At 29.9% G+C, this 10,599-nt stretch overlaps 1 protein-coding gene across 7 annotated transcripts; it reads right to left on the bottom strand.

Moving 5' to 3' along the window:
- Positions 1–347: 347 nt before the first annotated feature.
- Positions 348–10,391, bottom strand: LOC134830011 (poly [ADP-ribose] polymerase tankyrase). Of its 7 annotated transcripts, none has more exons than XR_010161944.1 (18): positions 9,845–10,391; positions 9,637–9,708; positions 9,424–9,576; positions 9,168–9,364; positions 8,999–9,105; positions 8,839–8,938; positions 8,020–8,767; positions 7,850–7,952; positions 7,433–7,785; positions 5,325–5,419; positions 5,097–5,264; positions 4,809–5,036; positions 4,220–4,499; positions 2,217–2,371; positions 2,063–2,157; positions 1,785–1,982; positions 1,306–1,727; positions 348–799 (listed from the first exon to the last, which is right to left on the bottom strand). XR_010161944.1 is itself a non-coding variant. In XM_063843353.1 (17 exons), exons 1-17 carry the CDS (start codon positions 10,050–10,052, stop codon positions 1,496–1,498), a joined length of 3,492 nt encoding a protein of 1,163 aa, XP_063699423.1. In that variant the 5' UTR covers positions 10,053–10,391; the 3' UTR covers positions 1,266–1,495. The 7 variants fall into 7 exon arrangements, 1 of the variants encoding a protein (XP_063699423.1); XR_010161945.1 differs by having other exon boundaries at positions 1,309–1,727; XR_010161947.1 differs by having other exon boundaries at positions 1,347–1,727.
- Between the last annotated feature and the right edge of the window lie 208 nt (positions 10,392–10,599).

Below are 10,599 nucleotides of genomic sequence, written 5' to 3'. Positions count from 1 at the left end.
GTTACAAATTCTAATTCGTTTTCTATAAATGAACAAGTTTATTTTGAAATATAATATTTAAAGTATTTATAAAATTGTTGATTTTACACCTATGTATGTTGAATACATTTTATAGAAGAGTGAGTATAAACTCAAACCATTAACAATATGAGCAAAACAATATAAAAATGTTATTTTTTCTCTTCTCCTAACCAAAATCATATAAAACTTACATTTAAAATGGTGCATTCCATTCTAAAAAATATCAAAATCACTGTTTTACTTTTTCCATAAAAGAGTACTAAAACTCAAAAACTGAATAGTTTATCGTTAGGTTAATAAAAAAAAAAACGTTTACTTTGGTGAAACTTTTTTGTACTTAATTTTATTATACATAATTTTACAAATTTTTTATCGCAAAATACATATATGAAAAATACGCTTAGCGAAAAAATGGTCGAAATTTCATTCGAAGCTTTATTATTACAAAATTTTTGTTCAAATTTTTGTTTATCGTCTTGAGTCCATCAACTTTTACCATGAAACATATGGTTGAAACTTTCTGCTTGGATATTAATTTAATTATTTTTGCTTATTTTTGGATGAACAAAAAAAAATCAGATTTTGATTCTTATAAGATTCTTATATTTTTTAGAATGGAAACCTTCTAATATTTTCATCTACATACGTTTGGAAATTTTCTTTCTGTATTTTACTAGAAATATAGTAGGTATAAAAGTTGTTACAGTTGATATGTAATAGTATATGTTTTGTCTGCGTTATCATTTAAGTTTGATTTACTTTTAATATAATGTTTATGCTTTAATGAATTATCATTTTTTATGTTAGCAGTATAAATAGCAGTACAAATAAGGCGCCATCCATTTACGGCGTCGGATAAAAAGGGACATTTTTTGACCCCCACCCCCCCTATAATCGGAAACCGTCGGAATTTAAAGACCCCCCTAATTTACGACGTACCTTTTAGAAAAATACTCCCCCCCCCCTTTTTCAAGAAAAATTGTTAAAAATTAGCTCAAATTTTTATGGAAATTTGTGAAAAATTGTACATGTGTACTCAGTAAGTTGAAAAACAGATCAAAAAATGTTGAAGCACTTAAATATTTTTTAAAAATTGAAACAAAAAATCTTAACTATAGAGAATTTATGCGACGTCGTATTTTCCTTTTAACCCCCCCCTCCCCCTTCGTCGAAATCCATCGGAAACTCATAGACCCCCACCCCCCCTCAAACTTCCGACGCCGTAAATGGATGACGCCTAAGTGTGCACCATTGTACAAATCTAGCTTTTTTCGAAAATCTGACAACATGATCATTTAAATCTTTAAAAGTGTGGTTTGCCTCACGAATTTGACCAACGGAAATTCAGGGAGTATTTACAATAAGGTCGCTTATCTTCTTTCCTAATTCTGTCAAAATAACAGATGCTTTTGAATATTTATCATTTTTCATTTGTTTTTTAAAATTATTTCATATTTTTTTTGTCATTCTCAAATCATCTTGTATCATCTTCATCACATCCAGTATCTGGCTTTACAATCTGATACGTTATGAGATATTCTGGATAAGCTTGTTCACCACGATAAACAACATATTCTGGAAAATGTAGTCCACCTTGTGACGGCCGTCCAATAACTGAATGATGTCCGGGAGGAGCGTGTGCCATTTTCATTGCTGAAAATTGTAAAAATGACTTTCCTAATGCTACTCTACACAAAAGTAGTTGCCTAAATAGAAAAAAAAAATATTTGTTTTATTATAAACATAATGAAAAAATTGCAAACCTGTGACATTGATAGCATGATTTATCTTTATGCAAAGGACACCCAATACCGTTCATGATTCCATAAACATATTGATTGCTTTTGCTAGAATGTTCGGCAAAATATATCCCAGCTCCGAACATGCCACCAATATATGCATGCCTTTCATCAAAACCTTTTTGAACAATAGCATTGATAAAAGGACTCCCGTGAAAAAGCCTAAATATAATTTATCATATGTATTTTATTTATCATTAAGTTATATCATTATCATTAATTTAAAGTCATATCATACTTACATTCGTTCACAAGCTTGATTTCCATTGTCTTCTGAAATTTCTTGGCGTCTATGGATATAACGCTCCCAAAGTTTTCTATTTTGTACTTTTTGCACCTAAAAACATTATTTTGTTGTTCTACGTTTTTAAACATTTTGTTAAACATTTATATTACCCTGACGATATTATATCTTGTGTAGTATCCTCCTGTTTGTCCATCACGATGCTCTCTAATTGTTGCTTGCATTTCTTCTTCTATTGCTATTAATTCTTTATCGTCGGGCAAAAGATCAACCAATAGAGTACCAGGATTTAAGGATAAACCAAAAGCTAAATAAACAAAAAGGATGAATTTTATGAATTATGTAGTCAAACTTTATGTGTTAATACTGTAATTTAAAAAAAAAACTAAAATCACAGAATTCCTAGATATTTCATTAAGCGATCAAATTAATTGTCATCACCCTCATTCCGGTTTTAAAATAATTCGATGACTCTTTTCAAAAAAACCGAATATCCAATGGGTGAAAGGAGTACCTACCGTGCACGTAAGCACGTAAGCTCGTTTAATGGAAAAATTATAAAAATGCTAAATTCAATAAAAACCGTCTAAAATGATCTTCATGTCGGTTTTTTACATCTTTTCATGTCTTAAATATATTAAATTTCTTATTTTTAATGCCAACGGGTCAAAACATATTTATTAAATTTTAGAGCATTTAGAAATAGTTTTCCTAATATTTCGTAAATCTTGCAAAAAATATATATATTTTTATCGGGTATCATTTTTGGCCTTTTTTGTGATTTTGATAAGTTTTCGAAATCAATCAATCAATCAATCAAAAACGATAATAAATCACAAAAGTGCATATGGGTTTGTTTTTTTTTGTAACATACGATACCAAAATCGCACATTATCGTATTTTTCTCTCACTTCTTGTGCAAATATTTAAAAAATATCACTCGCAAAATAATCTTTGAAGAGTTTAAAATTTCATTGATTTTTTTGGTAGCTTTGGTAGCTTTGGATCAACTTTTTGTAATTTTCCAGGATTTTCTTATTACATATAACAAATTACAAATATAGCAAATTATTACATATAACGATTTTTGTACTCCATTTCAGAAATTTGAGGTATTTCCGCTGTCTAAAGAACCTAAAAGTGTTCATTATACTCTTTTTAAGATCTTTTATCTACTTTACATTAACAAGCATCTTAATTTTTGCTCTCAGAAGAGGGTTTTTTTTGATGATTTTCTTACTAAAACTCAAACCAAAAAAATGTGCTTCCAGATGCCGATTAATCCTATAAAATTTTTCATGAAATTTGTACTTTTGTTCTTAATTCATGATAAAACATCATTTCAGATAATAAAAAGTCAAAATTGATGACTTCGCTGAGACATAAGAATCATTCTCAATTTCCTTCTTTGTATGGTAACGTATGTTACTCAACTTTAGAGTGATTTTCTGGACAAAGTTTCCTCTACGGAAATCTAGTTTGGTATCACATATTTAAGAGCATCCAAAACATTGATAAGTTACATACTTCATTCAAAAATTTTTCTCAGAAAAGTGTTCAGGGGACTAACTTTTCCATCTTTTTGGTAACGTATGTTACGAGAAAAAAGAGTGATTTGTTACCCATTGTATATCCAGTACACTAAATGGAATCGAAAAAAGCTATATCACAAAAATTAGTTAATTTAGTGTGTTATCCAATGGATATTTGTTTGGTCGGATAACTCTTAAGGAAAACTGAAAAAACGGGCTTCATAATGAAATATCTCAAAAACCTTTCACTACTGTAATGAAAAACCTCTAACTTTGAACGTCTATATCTCGAAATCTAAATACAAATTCTTGGAATATTTTTGCATATTCGTTGAATTTGGAGTGTTTTCATCCTAGAACAGACATAAAACCTGCAAAAATGTGAATTTGAAAATTTTTGAAAAAAACAAGCCAACAAAATATTTTCAAAAAAAATATTTGAACTCGCGACATAAACTAACAAATCATGAAGACCTTAGACTAACAGAAAAAATAGAAAATCTTGTGAAAATTGAACGAGAAAAAAAATTGAACTTGAACTCCTTTGACCCTACAACTCATTTTTCATGTTTTTTGCGATCATCAATGTAACTCTAAAGGAAAATAAATAGTATTGTGATTACCCGTCGTGCTTCGTAAAGTTGCTATTCCTTTTAATATTTTATGTCGAAAACCATATGCTGTCACCCCTACTTGTTTAAGTTCGTCATGACCCATTTCGGCTAAAATTTCCAATGTAATTTGCTCTCTTTCAAACATTTCAATTAATTGATCCAAATGTAGACTAGTTAAAAAAGATGCTAAAGTGGGACTCATGATGTCATGATTCACTTTTTCGTCATCTAAAGAATCGTAACGGGTTTCTGCACCTTGTGCAGGACTTAAACAGGAACGTAATGGTAACTAAAAGATAAAAAGTTTACATACTTTTGAATAATAAAAAAAATAGAGAAAGTAGCTATACTGCATTTCGATGTTGCATATGTAATATGTATTTTTGCTTTACGTACCCCTCATTTCAAATTTTTACACCTCACAACCCACACACCTATTGTGCACTCATAGTTCCCAATAGCTCATATAGCTCTTATAGGTCCCATATTGGGAACAACAATATTTTGGGGCACAGAGTTACTGACACACACACACACGACAAGTCGAGTTTAATACCGCATTTTTTCTTCGAAATGCGTTTAAAACAAAGTTTTATACCGCTGGAATGGGAATTGGTAGTGCCATCGATGCTCCTGATGGTAGTAAAACCACTTCGGTGTTTGGGCAACTATTCATATCTAACGCAGTTATTTTCCTACTAACAAAATTGTGTTGAGATGCTAACATAGCATCTTGTAATAAACATTTTACGTCTTCAGCAGTGGCTAAATCTAAGCTTGTTTGGCCCTCTTGATTCTTCAAAAAAGGATCTGCTCCATGAGCCAACTATATAAAATAATATGAAAAACTTGTGTATATAAATTTCAAATAAATTAAGGATTTTACCAATAATGCGCATAGTTGTGTTCTTGCTTTCTGCGATGCCTCATGCAATGGACTAAATCCCCATTTATCCGTTGCATTAACGAGAGTGTTATGCTTTATTAGAAGGGCAGCTATTTCCAAATGACCATAACTGGAAGCATTGTGCAGTGGAATTAGGCCACCTTTATCCTAAATATTATTTATATATTTATTTATGTGTGAATGAATATTTTAAAAAAATAAACTTGCTTGTGCATTGACATCAGCTCCTTGTTCAAGTAAAAACTCTGCCACTTCTAAGTTATTATATCCAGCAGCAAGATGCAAGGGAGTTGAATTTCGACCTTGAATATAACATGAATGTAGATGTTGTTAATAAATTGAAAAAAAAAAATCTCTGAAAATTTTTAACAATCCATGAAGGTCTCATAAAAAAGAGTAGCATTGTACGATCTCATGAAGTTTCTTTTAAATGTATGAAAGTTGTCTAGAGTATGTTAGTATTACGTTAGTATACGTTCTGCAATTCTTTCAAATTTTTCTTCGGACCTGAATTGCCAACTAAAAAAAAAATCAAATTAATTGATAAAAGCATTGGTCACGTAAAATACTATTGAAATGTTGAGGAATTTTTTTTTAAGTGAAGTGACCAAAATTATTTTTTTTCAAAAATATTTATTTTAAGAAATTATGTTTGATTTTCCTACACTTTTGAATTCATATGTGAAAATAATATAAAAAAAAAAATTAAATAAATGTTAAAAATTAACGTTTAACGTCTAATAACGTTAAAAAATTACAAGCAAAAAATTCACAAATATTAATTTTTTGTTTTCCATCTCATGAAAATCCTCATGGGAAAAAAATAAAATATTAAATTTATTCGCCTTATTAATTTTGATAAATTACATAATTTTATTTTATTTTTTTATTATTCTTATATTTTTTCTTTGTTTCTTTTTTATTTCATGCTTCATAGTGTTAAGTTTTATAGTTTTGCAAAACTACAAAAAGATCTAACTGATACTTGAGATACATTTTCTATTCGTATTTATGTAATTTTTAGATTGATTTATTATTTAAATTAGGAAATTCATTAGTACTATTAAAAAATCGACTTATGCTCGAGTAGATCATTTTTTCATGAAAAATACAATCGCAAACGCACCTTTTTAGAGCTAAATCATCAAATCATATGGGCTTGTTTTTTGGTAACATACGTTACCAAAATCGCATTTTTTTATATAATTCTCTTTCAAATCTGAGAAAAAATCACTCGCATTATAAATCTTGAAGACTTTAGCATCCGTTTGTGGCAGAAGTTTTTTCGAAAGTCAAGCGCAAGTGGGAGTAAAACGCGGTTGTTTCGGTAACGTATGTTACGAAATTTCGAAACTGAAAAAAACTTTTTTCGGCATTTTTCAAATTTTATCGAGCTCGGAGATGATATTTCAAAACGAATGATTAGGATCAAAAGTTTTAATGGTCTTTCACATATTTATGCAAAAAAACTCGAAAAAATTTGAAATCTTCATTATGCGGGGAGTGAGCAAAGTGGTAACGTATGTTACCAAGGTTTTTCAAGCATTGCTCAAAGAGCTCCTGAGATATTTTTATGAAGTAAAATGTAGTAATTTTTAGTTATTTGATGCTCCTAGACCATTTCCACAATTTTCCGATAAATTTTGAGCGAAAATTTTTCATCCTTGAGAAGCAGATTTTTTAACGTGGGCTATTACATGGAATTTCACAATTAATATCGAATTTTGTAATTTTAATCACGAAATGTTGATGCAATATTGTCTTATATCCCATTTTCATCGAAGTTTTACGAAGTTTGACACCCAATTGGTAGCTTTGGATCAACTTTTTGTAATTTTTCAGGATTTTCTCAAATTATTGTATGCTCGTTCATAACGATTTTTGTACTATATTTCAAAAATTTGAAGTAATTCCGCAACATTAACAATCATCTTACTAAGACTCAAAACAAAAAAATATTGCTTCCAAATACCAAATACTTTCAAAAAAAATATTTTTCAAAATTTTTTGACAGTTATTTTTACGAATTTTTTTTTGTTTAAATTTTTAACTTGAAATTCTCTGAGATAAATTGTAATCAAATCTCAATGTAGATACCACAAAATCAACTAAAATATTGATTAATGACAAAAAACTGTTAAAATTTTGTCATTTTATATGAAAAAGTATTTCAATTTTTTTTTTATTTTGCCCCCTCTTTTTGAAAAAATAGTTGAAAAAATAGCGACAAATAGTTCGAAATGAATTTGGAGCGGCCTTATTTAGTTTATAAGTGTGAAAGAATAAATTTAATTTGACAGAATATTCAATATTACCTTGTGCATCTCTGCAATTTATATTTTCAAGAGTAGTTAGACGTTGAACACGAAGGAGATTACCTTTTTTAGCTGCTTCTAGTAGAGCAGCGTTACCTCTTAGTAAATCAGCAACATCTTGATCGCCTTTAACTAAATCTAATGGTGTTGCTAAGTCTCGATTTTTTTTTGTTGGATCAGCTCCATGCTTCAATAAAAGCTTAACAATATCATATTTGCCTTTTGCTGCCGCTTCGTGTAAAGGAGTGAACTTCCATAAATCTGCAACATTTACATCCGCTCCATATTTGATCAAGAGTTCTGTAACCTCATAATGACCGTAACTAGCTGCATTATGAAGTGGAAAAAGACCCCTGATAAAAATGAAAAATCAAATTTATATAGATGTAGATACTGCACAAGCTCATATATGCCTACCCTTTATCAGCCTTACTGACATCTGCACCGTTTTCAAGGAGATATTCAACAACAGCAATTCGATTATATCCCGCTGCAAAATGCAGGGGACTACTATGTCGTCCTTCGAAAAAAAAATGGTAAAGTAATATTTATTGACATAGACATTTTTAAAATTTAAATGTTAGTACCATCGAGGTCTCTGCAATTAACGGTATGAGGGTGAGATTGTACTATTCGTCTCACTGTGTCAATATCCCCAGCCTTTGAAGCTTCTAATAGCTGGCATTCTATATCTATTGTATCGGATGGAGGATCTTGTAGAACTTTTAATGTGTTTTCTGTTGCTAATTGTGCTGCGATATAGCCTTGTAAGGATACAACATTTAAATCGACAGAGAATGATAGTAATAAGCGACAAGCAGGCACATTATCTGACTTTGCTGCTATATGTAGCGCAGTTTGGCCTAATCCATCTAAAATATTTGGCTTGGCGCCAGAATGAAGCAATATGTCCATTATATCTAGCAATTCTGAATTTTTAGCACATATATGTAATGGTGTAACGAAATCTTTATTTCTCTCGTTTAAAAGAGCACCTTTCCGAATTAACATCTCCAAAATTTGTTTTCTCCTTTGCGAAACACAATCAGTAACTGCATGTACTGCAGTATCACCCGTATAATTATGAGCAAAGTTTATTGTATCTGACTGTAAAAATTTTTTAATACGGGACATATCACCTTGTTTTATTGAATCTAGCAAACAGTATCCCTTATATTCATATGCAATTCTTTCTTGTAATTCACGAGTTGGAGCTACATCTATCGCTGATTTGTTATGACAGTTGAGTAGAGTAGGGTCTGCACCTTTACTGAGTAACAAACTGCACACTTCTGTACGAGATTTGCTTGCGGCTTCGTGAAGAGGTGTAAATGCCTTTTAAAATATAAAAAATCGGTTAAACATAATCAAAATTTATAATCAATATTATTATCATAAGTATTTACCCAAAGATCTGTTGCATTAACGTTGCACCCATATTTGATTAGTAATTCTGTTACTTCAAAATGACCATAACTGGCTGCATTGTGTAATGGAACAAGCCCACTTAAAAAAAGTCAAAGTACAGATTACACAAATTATTAAAACTAAAATATAATTTTTTACCCTTTGTCTTTAGCGTGAACGTTAGCTCCATTTTGAAGCAATATCTGAACAATTCTTATTCTGTTATAACCTGAAGCCAAATGAAGAGGAGTGCTTCGCCGCCCATCCTACAAATGTAATTTTATTTTTATTTATTTTTCAGAAACTATTTGCGTTTTTTTATTATTACAGCTGCATGACAGTTTGCATTTATCGGAGTTAAGAGTGCTAATAGTTTATCTTCAATTCCTAATCTTGCAGCTTCAAGAAGTTCATCTTTTCGATAATCACCAGTTAATACTGGAATAACGGAAGCATCAGCGATGTCTAATGGTGTCTTATTTTCTGAATTTCTTAATGTCGGATCTCCTCCATGTTGTAAAAGTGCTTGTAAAACAAAAAAGTACGAAATTTTTGAAAAATTTTTTTTTAAGGATTTTACTCACCTATACAAACATCACATTTTCCTTTGCTTGCTGCTTCATGTAATGGTGAATAATTCCAGTTATCTCGAGTATTAGGGTTTGCACCAGCTGAAAGCAGTAATCGAACTACGTCAGCATGACCAAACGAAGAAGCGTTGTGTAAGGGATTCAGGCCTGATAAAGAATATTTGAATTCTTCAATTTTACTTTACAAATGATATTAATATTTTATACCTCCATCATCTTTTGATAAATAGTTAGCTCCGTTTGCTAACAGAAATTCTACTACATCTCGTCTTCCATATCCTAAATTAAAATCAAATTTAAATATTTGTGAAAAAGGAGTCATAGGTACCTCCTAAACTTTTACATTCGATAAAATTTAATGTATACATGAAAAAAGAATTCTCTATAAATCTCTAAATTATTTGTTATCTCTTACCACTTGCAAAATGCAAAGGAGTAGATTTTCTTCCACTCAAATCTCGGGCATTTACAGTTTTTGAATTAACAAGCCTTTTAACTTTAATTAAATCACCCGTTTTACACGCCTCAAAAAGTTGCTGATTGTCGTCTAAATTTCCACATAAATCAATTGAAGAAGACGACAGTGTTAACTCTAATGATTTTCTTGACATATCTGACTGCATCAATCGAAAAACTCAATCGAAAAAATAAAATTGATATTATTTCACTTTGCTTTTAATTGAATTTGGCCATCTTGTATTTATTTTAAAATTGTTTTTAAAGAAGTAGGTGTAGGTATATCTTGTATTTTCAGTTAAGGGTATTTTAAATGCAAATCTTTTTAGTAAATGAAGTGCGTTTTATTCATTTTTAATACAAATCATTTTACAAATTAAAAAAACACTCGAATTAAGTAATATTTATTTATTTATTTTATTCACTTTTTCACAGCTGAGTGGAAGCAGAAGTTGGTAGCCGTAAAATAATTACTGTCCCTTTTTTCCCTCCCTCAAAGACATTGATTGTATTAAAAAATCTATTTTTGATTAAAATCACAAAATTCTTAAATTTATAAACATTTTATAAATTAATTTTATAAAATAATGCTTAATTACATACAATGGATAAATAAATGAAAATTATGATTTAAGTATTACAAATAAATATAAAAATTAGCTAAATAAATACTAAAAATGTAAATAAAAAATACGTGTACTTAATAATTGATCG

The sequence above is a fragment of the Culicoides brevitarsis genome, chromosome 1 (genome assembly GCF_036172545.1).
Source record: "Culicoides brevitarsis isolate CSIRO-B50_1 chromosome 1, AGI_CSIRO_Cbre_v1, whole genome shotgun sequence".
Taxonomy (NCBI): Eukaryota; Metazoa; Arthropoda; class Insecta; order Diptera; family Ceratopogonidae; genus Culicoides; species Culicoides brevitarsis.
The sequence above is the reverse complement of the archived record's forward strand: the minus strand, read 5'-3'. Positions and strand labels throughout refer to the sequence as shown.